Source organism: Glycine soja, chromosome 8 (genome assembly GCF_004193775.1).
Source record: "Glycine soja cultivar W05 chromosome 8, ASM419377v2, whole genome shotgun sequence".
Classification (NCBI taxonomy): Eukaryota; Viridiplantae; Streptophyta; class Magnoliopsida; order Fabales; family Fabaceae; genus Glycine; species Glycine soja.
Window position 1 is genome coordinate 45,778,471 of NC_041009.1, and position 13,308 is coordinate 45,791,778.

A 13,308-nucleotide genomic window follows, 5' to 3' on the forward strand; every position below is an offset into this window, starting at 1 on the left:
TATATTAAATGTAATATATGAAAAAAGAGCTTAATAGTGACTCAGAAATTTATTTTCATAAACATTAAAAATATGAGATCCTCCCATGTAGTCATCTATCATTCGTGTAGCAAGTATGGATGAAATTATGTGATAGGAAGAGGAAAAAAAATGAGTTGTTGATTGAATGTTTTAATTATATTTTTTGTCAAAATATAACCATTCCAAAAATATATCCATGCATCACACAAGTCATGATTTGGAAAAATATAGATAAATATAGGTTAAATTATATTTTTGACCAATTTAGGAATTTTCCCTTTTTGGTCATGGAGTATGAGCGGCTATTTGCGAAATACATGATGCAGAATGCAAGATCTTTACAGACATTGTGAATAAATAATTTTCTTTACACTACATCGTCTTTCTCAATGGAGGAAGTGCTAAAAGAATTGCAAGAATTGGCCACATGCCGAGGAGTTGCGGGAATTAACTTTTTTTAGTTGAAGGAGATGTAAGGTTACATAATCCAAGGAGTTGGACATTACATGACCATGTTACTAATGAGTCAGTACGTAATGTTCCCTATGCAAGTTAAGAATGTTACGTAATCAAGCTTGCATACACACTTGAATGAAGTACAAAATACTTGAATGTTACATACTTCTTGGCTGCACCTTGACAGATTAAGAGCCTTTTTGTTCTAGACAAATCTTACTTTCCAATGCGCGATTATCATAAACTCTTCTCCTCTCTCACAATGGTTGATGTTCAACTTGATGAAACCATAATTCAAGCATACACAAGTATTTCAGAAAAGGGATAGACAGACGAGAGTGAAATGCATGCAATGCTTTTAAGAAATGAGAAGGAACAATTTGATGTCTTAAAGGATTAGAATTTCCACTTGCATATGAAGAATGATAAAGCACGTTTAGAATAAAAGAAAATCATAACATTATTTCTAGTAGTGCTTATCTTAATTTCACTATAATTAGTTCATACTCTAGTCTCTTCTGTAATCTGAAGAAAAAAACAGCCTTGTCATTTAGATATATATATATATATATAAAACAATTACCCTTTCCAAAACAATGTAGCTTAAGGCTTTCATAGCAACAAAAGAAAATTAAAGTTAAACGAAAAAAAAAAATTGAACTGCATAAGGTTAGTGTCCCTCTCTAGAAATGGTAACATTCATCACTATGTCATCACTACTGTTTAGGAGTTGGAACCAGCAAGCATCTCCTTCTTTTAAATCGTTTTCCCTTGCAAAAGCTGGCCAATTTGCACTAAAGAAACATGAAGATCGATTTTTGTAATGGACCAATTTAACCCTCCATGATCTCTCCCCAACCAGAAGCTTGACATATTGTTCACCACCTTTGATGTATCCCTTCAGTGAGTCCTTTGGAAGATACTGCATAATATGCATTTTTCACCTCAGATATTAAATTCATGAAATTGAACAAACATTATATGATTTGCTTAGTTTGAGGACATACCATGTGCTGCTTAGAGCTTGATTTCATTCTCACTGTGAAGGAAATACTCCCAGCAGCTTCCATGTTTCTTTTCCCTTCACTTGGACTTTCGTACCTACCTAAAAGAGGGAAAATTATTAAACATTAGAAAAACTAAATTCTTTATAGCACACAGTTAGATAAATACATTAGGAATCTAGAACCATGCCTTTGTGGTCTCTGACTTTCTGATGAAAGGCATTGTCCTGCAAATTGGAATTACTCCTCTTATTTCCACTTGTTTTGCACGTCGTGGGAGGTTGAATTTCTTCACTACTAATTCTGACCCTTTTGTGATTTGCTTTGTTAACAGGGTAGTCTATTTCATTGGCACTAGGATCAAAGATGAGTACATGAAAATGGAATGTTCCATCATATTTGAAAACCAATAGGTGCCCATGTGCAAGGGAGTGATGCTCCACAAACTTTTTCCAACCTTCTTGAAACCAAACTCTACCATCACGTTTCTCCAAATTTACTCTCCATTCTGCACCGTTTGGAAGCTTAAGAAACATTGTGTTGGATAAGTGTTTTCCATATTTGTTTACAAACTCTGCTGGAAGCCTCTGTTGTGCAGATCAAGATTAGTAAATATAGTATAAAGTATGTGTTAGCAGATTCTAATTTTGGCTATATGCATCAATAAGCCCGCTTACTATTTTTTTCTGACTAAAAATTTAGATAACTTAGGTTGTAGGAGCTCTTTATTGGATGCTTCCAGAGCCAACAAGGTTCTCACATCGACAGCGAAATTCGAACCCACATAGTTGGGCTTTGGATCCTATTCATTTCTTCTATTACTAAACTTTTGAGAAAATAAATGTTACTTCCTATTATTTGATTTATTTTTTCAAAAGCTAAGAAATAGAAGAAATGGAAGAAAAATGAATCTAAGTCTTACCAAGTGAACCAATCTTTGTTTGTCTCATTTGACAATTTAGTTACTAGTAGCATGTAAGGTGAACAGAGAGTATGATATTAAAAAAGGAACCGCGTATGCTTACTAGCTTTCCTTGCAGAAGATTGTCAGGGTGCATGATCCTCAAAAAGTGGATTGGCTTTGATGCACTATCCCCATTAGAGCCATCATCTCTATGGTTGAGTTTTGAAGTCATTCCCAGCATCCAAAAGCACTCAAAAGGAATTACAGAAATGAGGCTTCGATGCTATATATAGGAAACTGCATTATGAAACATAAATTTTCTGGGGAAGACCGAAGAGTCTGGCTAGCTATATCTAATTGAAGTTTTTCAAAGATCATTAATAAGATTGGGAGAGTTTAATATTCTTTTTTATTCATAAGAATCAAAATAGAGGATGAAGGATGAGTTTACATAAAGTATGAGACAATAGAAAATCTATTAAGGAAGTTGTTAGAGGGAATATTCATCTAGTTTTCTCGTGAAAATTGTTTTGGATCGGTATTCAATTGGATCGGAGTTCTGGACCCTTGTGTAGAGTCTTTTGGTTTTTGCTTTGTGGAAGTGCAGTGGCCACTAACTAAATACAATCCGTGGGGATTTCGCACCCCAAAATCATGTAACTCCTTGTGCAGTTAATTCATAGTAATAATGGTTCTTAGATGAATTGGCCCTTAATGTAGCAAATTGGATATAATCAAATCAATCAAGTGAACTTTAGCCATTTACAAATTTTAATATTTTTAAATAAGTATAATCAAATCAATAAACCACCGATTCTCAGTTGTCAATTATATCAATTTATTATTATTATAAAAGATTTTTTTTTTCACATAGACAAATACCACGTGACAACCCATGTTTCTTTTTCCGTTGAAATGTCGTTAAATTTTTTATTTTATTTTTTAATTCATAATAATACGTAAAATATAATAACTAAGATTATTATAATTCTCTTGGGGCTCTAGCCCTTAATATTCAGAAGAAAAAAAAGATGATTATAACGAATATATATTTTGATTAAATCTTTTATGAATTTGAATTTTATATTAGTTTATGCATGGATAAGATAAATAATTTTACATTATCATTCAATAATAAATTATCGTTTGAATTATTTTAATATAATTATTTTAAAAGCCTACAAACTTATTATATGAAACTTTTTATATTCTTCATGTTATCATACTCAGACATATCATGACTCACTCGAAGTACTATTAGATTGGGATTGACTCAATGAATCATTAATTGACTTTCTTGACTTGATATAATATTAAATATTTTATATATGAAAATAGACCAAATTATATGGGTATAGTTTTATCAATTATTACACCATTTTAATAACTTGATATAGAATGTAATTTTTATTGATCCGATCATTGAATTATATCTGCTTATTACCAATATCGTTTATATCAAATTTTGTCAAAATTAAGAAACAAGAAGAAGATAATCAAATGATACATATTTTAGTATATTTTAAAATATTTATATTATGTTGATTTTAATTTAAATGAAAGAGGTAAAAAATGATTTTGGATTAGTACGGAATTTTACATATGTGACATATATGAAAGAAATTTTTAATCCAACGGTGCGTTTTAAAAAATATTATTTAATTGAAAGTTATAGAATGATGTAATAATTATCAAAGTTATATATGTGTATTTTGATATTTTCTTTCTATATACTTATATAATTGAAATAATAATGATATATTTTTTTCTATAAATATAATTGTTATAAATTAAAGCTTATTTAATAGATTATATATTATATTATTTAATATATATATATATAAATTATGTTCAAGTATATTAAATACATACATATATTATTCTATATGTACACGTTTTAGGTTTTTTATTGATTATAACTTTTTTTATTTTTTTTGTATGCATATTATTAAATTAGTAGTATTATAGTATTAATTATATAATCGGTCAAAAAATATATTTATTATATTATATTAATATATTGTATTGAGAGCTGGAATTTTGAAACCTGTGGATATTGGGGCAGTGTCCACCGGTGCCATCACATTTCTACATTTTCAAAATTAAGGACAGTATTGAATTAGAATTTTAAAATATTTTTTTTAATGAAAAGTGTTGTAATATTTAATTAATATTTTTAAATGGTATAAATTATTAATTTTTGTGGTATTTAATTAAGATTTTTAAATGATATAAATTAATAAGTTTTGTGATATTTAATTAAGATTTTTTAAGCAATGTAACAAAATAAATGGTATTTAATTATGATTTTTTATAACTTTTAAAAAATTTAATATTAAAAAATATATAAATTTCAATAGATTATTTTTTTAAGCTGAATTTCATCTAACTTTTTATTATAAAACGTTTATTAAATAATTTTACTCAAATCTTACAAATTTTCAACTTTCGACATTCTTTTTTTTATATATGTTTATTATTACACCTCAATTAAATATATCATTAGATTATAAAACAATTATAGTAATTAAAAAATAAAAAAAAATAATATATAATTTTAAATCTATTATTTAAATTCAAAAGCGAAAATGAAAAGATCTTATTGTGAAAGGGATTAGTATTAGAAGACTTAGAGCTGGAATCAATTTTATTATTAAAAGATTAAAAATATTAATTTTACTTTTTTATCCTAATCTCATATTTTTTATTGCTTTTTTCACTAATTTTTATAATTTTAAATATATTTTTAAAAATTCATATAATACTTTTAAATCTTTTAAATTTATTAAGTTTTTTTAAATGCTTTAAATTCTTATTATATAAATTCATTAAAACTCAACCTATCATAAAACTCTTATAAAAAAAAATCTAATAATTTATAACATGTCTAAATAATCTTTAATATCCCGAAGAATCTTTTAATACTAAAATAATCTTTTAAAGTCTTAATCTAATCTAATTTAGCCTTGAAAATTTAAATTGAAATACGAAACAAGTCCGAAAGGCAGTAGCAGGCTCTTGTTAGTTTCATCTTCCTCATCTTCAAACCTTCCTTTTTTTCTGATTCTTTCTCATTGTGTTAAAACTCGCTGACTCAGACTGGATTATACCGGGTTGATTGCATAAAAATAAAAATAGTTTTATAAAAATAAATGATAGCCTTAATTTTCATAAAAATAAAAATAGTTTTATACCTCGTCAAATGGACTCTCTTTTTTAAGTATTTATAGACAAATATTTCAAAACACGAGTGAATAAATTAACTGTTATGATAGTTATGTATTTCCCTGCAATAGAAGTATGAAAGAGTTAATTATTATTTATAGCAAAATTCAATACTGCTGTTCTGCTGAGCATGATTAAAAATTATATATTCAGAGTTAAATTTGATATTTATAATTTAATATATCCCTTTCGGTGCTCTTTTGGCCAGCATAACTAGAAATATGATTGAACGTAAAGTTATAATATAAGACCAGGGACCCTCTTCATGCATATAAAATTTCACTAGTTAAAGACGAGATAATGAGAAGATGATTTTAAAATAATATTTTTGAAATTTAGTTCAACAAGAGTAATTAGACAAATATATATAGATCTAGTCTCGATGGATTTTATTTCCTTAAATAAATGTCTGCATTTCCAGGAAATTTCCCTAAATTGTGTGTATCCTCCAAAGTCAGTCAATGTGTGTGAGTGGTATCCAACGTAACAAGATAAATTTTTTTAGTATGGGTTTGATTTTACATTTAGAAATTAATTTTGAATATATTTTTATATGTTTAATTTTATGTTAGATAGGAGTGAAAATGAACTAGCTAGATTGGACTGAACCTTATCTAAATATTTTATATTTTATAGTTTAAACTTGAGTCAGATATTTGTCACAAGTTTATTTTTAGTTCTGGGTCTAATCTTTATATAAACATGTCAATCCTGTTTATGTGCAAAATGAACATCATTATTAATATGATGTATACATGTTGTTATATGTGCAGAGACGAATAAGACCAGGGACCCTAATCATCCTGCTACTTGTAGCAGTAACAATGGCTATATAAACTGCAAGCCATCAGCCCCATCACGACGATGCCCTATATATTCACGTCATTGCTGATGAACATCGAATTAGGATATCCAAAGATATAATATGTATGAACATTAATTATCCACGCACATCTTTTTAACACTATTAATTGTTGTGTTAAAACATTGTGGTATCATCTCTATATTTTGCTTTAGAATTCCGTGTGGTTTGGCTCAATAATAATTAAGTTTGCTTTTTCAGTTTGTAGTTTCAATAATCTTGTAATGTTAAAAGGCTTGGCCTTTGGGCCAGTCCTAATTGAAATTAAAGATAAAGATGCTTTCTTTTTTATCAATAAAACATTATAGCATAAAGATGCTTTTTATATACTATAACGAACAATATGTTAGGAGAAGCGAAGACTCAATATGGATAATTAGGCTCTTTTTTTATTTGGTTAAAAAGAAAATGAAGATAAAAAGGAGGAAAGAATGACTTTTTGAAATACATTAATATTTTTATGATTTTGTTTTCTTTATTTTTCTTTCAAATTAAATTTCAAACTTCTCTCCCTTCATTTTTTCTTCATTCAAACAATCAATGGGAAGGATTATTATTGTTTAATTTCTACAATAATTTTGGGACCACATTTGTTTCTTTTTTTTTTTTTTACTTTAATGTTGCAAGTATCTTCGAAATGCATACATGCTAAAAAGATAAAAATTGAGGTAGATATATAAATTAATGTGTACAGTATCAAATATTATGCTTAAAATTTTTATGTTCAAATAGACTAAATATCATTAATGTATCCTCTCCTTTGACTGTCTTTTGAGGCACTTAACTCAATTATTTTCAAAGCAAGTCTCTTCAAACTCTACTGTAGGTAACCTTTTTTATATCCTGTAGAATGCATACTACATCGATATTTAAATTGATGTTGTTTAACACGATATTAAATGTAGGTATATTTAACAGATTCAAAATCAATATTGAATCTAGAAAATTAATATTGATTCCTCTCAAATTCGATGTAGAGTGTGGAACATATTCATGAATTAAGATGCATCCTACACTGGTTTATTGACAAAAATGATATGTTAAAAGTTACACCTACTTAATTTTTGCAAGAATTGATGTAGAATCTATTTTTTTTGTTTTACTTTTGCATTTAGTTGTGTTCATTGTCTCATTTTATACCTGTAATTATGGATCTTTTTTTACACACCATCACTCATATTTTGCCAGTTTTAGGTTCAATGTTAATCATAATAATCAACAGAACGTAATTAATAAAATTATAAAATGAAAGCTTTCAAGACACAAGTTTTTAAACTGGAAAACACCTACAAATTAGAATAAAAAAACACACATCATCAAGACAAAAGAAACAACTTCACTATTATGAGAAAAAGGCTAAATGATCTTTTAAAAATTTCATTTAATCCTTTATTTTTGTAAATTGGTCATTCCATCAAGGTAAACATAACACCCTTAATTAATATAAATCTACCAGTAGTTAAAAACCATGACTATAATATATAAAAAATATCAATTCATTTCATAAAAAATATTAACAAAAAATAATAAACTTTGATAGTCTTTTGTGGCTCCAATGACCACTAGATCAATGCATTATTTTTGTCAATAGATGTTTTTATTAGAGTTTACTAATGATATATATATATATATATATAATCCTATAGTTTCCACCAAAATAAATTTAAAAGATATCTTAGTTTTAGACTTAGTGAAAAAGTAGTTGCAAACAAGTACTTTAAAACCCGAGAGAAATGGGGTAGAAAAATGTTTCTGGAATAATTTTAAGTTGTTTATAACTTAAGAGAGAGAAAAGAAAAATAAGTAATAGTGTAATAGAAAAAAAGAAATAGAAAAAAAAATTATTAATTAAGTGTTTAAAATTTTTTGTTGTGAGAATAATTATCATGAATTACTTGCAATAGAATGACCGATTCAATTGTCGTAGTCAAATCATCATGAATCTATCACCAAAAATTATTCAGTGGTTAAATAATTTGACATTGACAGTTTCATAAATTAACCTGCGGATTGGTGCTCTTTCTTCATGCATATATAACCACTAAAACCAGAATATATATGTTTTTGAGGGTAAACTTAGAAATCCTTTCTAATGCTCTTACACTAAAAAATCCTTTTTCACTAGAAAGTCGACGTCAGTGTTGATCATTTTCTATATATGTTTGAAATTTTTTATTTCAATAATTAATTAACGTGGATTAATATTATAAAATAATTATAAGTTATTTATTATTAGTGAATTTTATATTATTTGATTAAATTAAGTGAATTTTTTAGATTACTAAATTAGATGATAAATGAATATATGTTAGTATTGATTCATTTAGAAAATAATAAAAATTTTATTAAGTTAATATGCTTTAACAAGACTATGATTTTCAATATATCATATTGTCATACATAATTTCTCCTCTATCCATATGAACGATATGTTAGGAAGGTTTCCTTGAAAAAGAAATATGTTTTGATTGAACAAGAATATAATGTCACTGTTAATGTTAGTAATACATAACTATATAAAAATCTTACAAAGTCGACACTTAAATCATGAATCAATCTAAGATTATTTTTTTATCTAATCAAATATGTTATAAATTTTAACGCTTTTTTGGATTATTATTCTAGACTAGACATGTGAATTTTAACTTTTACGTGAATAATAAAAAATAAAAATTAAAGGCTAAAGAGATATTCCAACACTAACAACACACAAATATAAATTTGTCTCAATAAATTTTATTCCCCAAATAAATGGTTTGGTTGCCAAGAAAAATATTACTATTCACTGATGTGAATACTAAACTTCTTTCATGCTATTTTAATTTAAATATTTCTTTTAAATTCTCTTTCATTCTTTTTTTTCTTCTACCCAACCAAATTCATCCTAAAGTGCCAATCCTGATTGCCTTTATCTTTTTCTCTTTTTTTCCAATTCATTCTATCATTCGATATGATAGTCTTCGTCAAAAAGATGATATTTTCTTTTGGATACGATAGTGCATTAATGTTAGTTAGGTCTGACCAAAATAAATGAATAAAAATAAGGTATCATGGTTTTAGACTTCGTCGATAAAAAACTACTAAGTAATTTAAAAATCGAGGTAAAAATGAATTAATCATCATGTATTGCCCTGCAATAGATCATGACCGAATCAATTATTGTAGTCAATTCGCCATTGTAGTTCTTCTACATAATCATGAATGTATTATCAACAATTATTCAGAGGTTAAATTTGACATTAACAGTATGATAAATTAACCTGCAGCAATCCCTTTAGGATAAGAACATATTGATTTTCTGTCCATGAAAATGGATGTTTTTGATTTGCAGCTCTTTTATCAAGTCTTCGGCTTTGTCTTTTTGGATTGGTTATATATTTCTTTTGGTATTCCTATTTGTCAAATTTCTTTTCGTCATATGCATATAAAATTGCAATAGTTGAAAACAACATATAAATTATATTCGATAAAACTAATTAAAAAAATTAATTAAAAGCTGGAAAGTTAATCAAAAATTAAAAAATTAAATGAAAGTCAAAAAATTAGTTAGTAATTAAAAACTAAAAAATTAACCTATTAAACTAGAAGTCTTCAATAGAACTAGTTGTTGTTGATATACTGAAAAATATAAAATGATAAAAAATAATAACACCGTATTTTATTTTAAAATATATAACAAGAAAATCAGTAAATATATTAAGAATAAAAGTAAAAAAAATGTAAAAAATTAGAAGATAAAAACTAACATTTTTAAAAAAATTTACTTCAATTAATATTTAAAAAAAATAGAAGTTACTGACAAAATTTATTCATGATCAAATAATCAAATAAACTTTTTAATTGATAAAAAAATTAAAAATTAATTAAAATATTTTGTTAGACATAACCTAATTAATAACTAGAATGGAAATTTCAAAATTATTTTGTTGAAATTATATAAGTTGAATATATAACAATAAACAAATATAGATTTTTGTCTCAATTTAATTTACTGCCTAAATAAATGCTTGCATTTCGGGGAAAGACCCTAAAATTTGTCCGTATCATCAAAAGTCTAGTCACTCGTCAGTGAGCAAGTTAGAAAGCAAGTCCTGTTTTTTTAGGTGACTTGACCATAATTTAGTTGACTTAGACATGTAGTTAGTCATCTAGTCGAACACATGTGAATACTAAATGAATTTAGTATAAATAATTATTTTTGCCTCTAAATATATAAAATTTTGATAAATTTATTTTCAAAAGATAAAAATTTTAATTTGTAAATAATTACTTACTCTGCGGGTCTTTAAACTAATACAAAATTTATAATTAGGCCATTAAACTTTTTTTTTGTTTTTAATTAAATTCCTGAATTTGTATTTATTTTTTTATTTAGTTCCGTGTTGGATCTTTACTAAGAAAACAAATACAAGTTGTACAACCCAATTGAATAAAAACAAAATTCAGACACACTTAGTTAAAAACAATAAACAGTACGTTCAGGGACTAATTAAAATAAAACTAGTGACTTTTTTGCAGCACACTTCATTGATTTGAGACTATAAATACATGATAACATGCTTAATAGTTTATATCCATCCAAAAGGAAAATTGAAATACATCTACTAAGCATTAGATATATATCCCGAAACGATGAAGGCTATTATTGTTTTCTTCTTACTCTTGGCCTCTGTTTTTTTCCTTCCCAGTTCAACTCTAGCTCGACAACTACTGCAGAAAGGTAAACTCACTACTCTCAACTTCTTCAAATCACATAAGCATCTTCATAATAAACTTGCTTTCCATCAATATATTATATAAAAGGATTTGCAGCATGTATATCACGTTTAATTTGTTTATGTTTTAAATTATAATGAATTAATCACAATTCGAAACTTACCAAACTCCCATATGAAAGAAAGCTACACCAACATTATTAAGGTTTAAAAATAATATTTTGTATCTTTGATAAATATTTAATTTTTGTGTTTACATTTTAACAAATTTTTATTTTATATTGTGTTCTTAATAAAATAATAATTATTTTTGGTGTTTGATATTTTTTTGCCCTTAATAAATTAATGAATTGTGTTTGTATTCTCAGATAAAAATTCATTTATAATTTAGTCAAGATTAAAATAAATTTTGTTAATTCATTGAACACTAAAATAAAATATCAAAAATCATAAATAAAATTATTATTTTATAAAAAAATTTAACGTATAATAAGAATTTATTGAAAAAAAACATAAAAATTAAGTATTTATCAGAAGTAAAAAAAAAATTTAAGCTTATTATATATTAATTAGTCGATAGATGCATCAATGTATCATGCATGTATCAAACCTGCCTGCTTCGTATATTATGCAAACACTGACAAAAAAATTATGTGAAATATGAATATTATTATTAATTAATGATATATATATATGCAGGAGGGGTGACTGGATGTACAACGAACCCGAATATACCTTGCTATCCGCCACCAAAACGAGCATGTCCTATATATATTCGTAATTGCTGACGAAAATTATATGTTTCTGGACTCTAAAGTTTCACTCAAATCGAGGGGAGAAGCAATTAATGTCATGCTGCTATATATATATATATATAGTTTTTATTTGGTGCCTCATCTTTTTAACACTATTCCTGTGTTAAAACTCGGTGGTGTCACATCTTTGCTTTAAAATTCCGTGTTCTTTTCCAGTTTGCAGTTGCAATAATCTTCTAATGTTGTACTGAGGCAAAGGCTTGCCCTTTTAGCCACTCAATAAATATGAGAACTTCATTACGTACGTGCCTTTCAATTTTATTTAAGTTTTCCAAATACAAACTGTTGAAGGAAGACATTTATTTTGAGAGTCCAAATAACTTAACTCTCAAAAACATAACTTCTTATAATGTTTCTAACCAACAAATATAGTTTTTATTCACGGGACTTGGAATCAAAAACTCTTTTTGTACGTTTTTACAGCTTGAGGAAAAACTTATATATATATATATATATATATATATATATATATATATATATATATATATATTTAAGTTAGACTTTTAACTGTATTTTAATGATAACTTCATTTATTATAAAATTATAATAAGTAATTTTCTTATCATTCACAAAGTAAAAGCAAAAACAGAAAAAGAAACTATCTACACACAAGACATTGGTGTCCACATAGTCAACGAAGAATCATTATCAGCAGGACATTTTGTCCACACGAGTTGCTATCACAGTATCATTGTAGCAGTCAACAAAGGAAATATGACCTTCTGTTGTTGTATAAAACTTTAATTATCTGCTCAATCAAAGGATGATACGGATTAATAATAATGAGTTATTATAAAAAAACATATATAATTTATTTCAGAATTTTTAGTTTAAATTATTATTTAAAAAATATTTATCAAGCGATTGAATAATAATTTAGTAAATTAAAAATATTTTAGCATATTTTTAAAATTAAAATTAATATATTTAAATTTTTTATAATGAAGGTTCTTTATCGATGTATAGTTAAAAAATTATATTATATTTTAACATAAGAGAGTAGTGACAGTGTTATAATCTCAAGGAGTTAAAGTATAATTAACTCTACATTTTAATATAAGAAGGGAGGGTAGCGTAATATTTACTTCTCTTGGGATAAAAAGTATAACTTCTTTTAATGGTGTCAAATTAAATGGACTAGATTGTATATTTCAGCATAAGAGCAGTGTAATATTTATATCTCTTAGGGAACGAAGTGCAATTTTATTTTATCAAGTCTTATTGGTGAAAGTTTTTGACTTTGTCTTTCCTTTGCATTTTCATTTCTATTTGGCAAATTTCTTTTCATATGCATATATAAAACTTC

At 26.1% G+C, this 13,308-nt stretch overlaps 1 protein-coding gene and 1 long non-coding RNA gene across 2 annotated transcripts; one reads left to right on the top strand and one right to left on the bottom strand.

Moving 5' to 3' along the window:
- Nucleotides 1–1,003: 1,003 nt before the first annotated feature.
- LOC114424536 (B3 domain-containing transcription factor VRN1-like) lies at nucleotides 1,004–3,042 on the bottom strand. Its single transcript, XM_028391395.1, has 4 exons — nucleotides 2,507–3,042; nucleotides 1,672–2,068; nucleotides 1,485–1,582; nucleotides 1,004–1,399 (listed from the first exon to the last, which is right to left on the bottom strand). The coding sequence occupies exons 1-4, from the start codon at nucleotides 2,624–2,626 to the stop codon at nucleotides 1,148–1,150; spliced, it is 867 nt and encodes a 288-aa protein (XP_028247196.1). The 5' UTR covers nucleotides 2,627–3,042; the 3' UTR covers nucleotides 1,004–1,147.
- A 7,436-nt stretch (nucleotides 3,043–10,478) lies between these two features.
- Nucleotides 10,479–12,246, top strand: LOC114423618. The gene is made up of 2 exons (XR_003668874.1): nucleotides 10,479–11,192; nucleotides 11,887–12,246. It is a non-coding gene; the product is annotated as an uncharacterized LOC114423618 (long non-coding RNA).
- The last annotated feature ends 1,062 nt before the right edge of the window (nucleotides 12,247–13,308 follow it).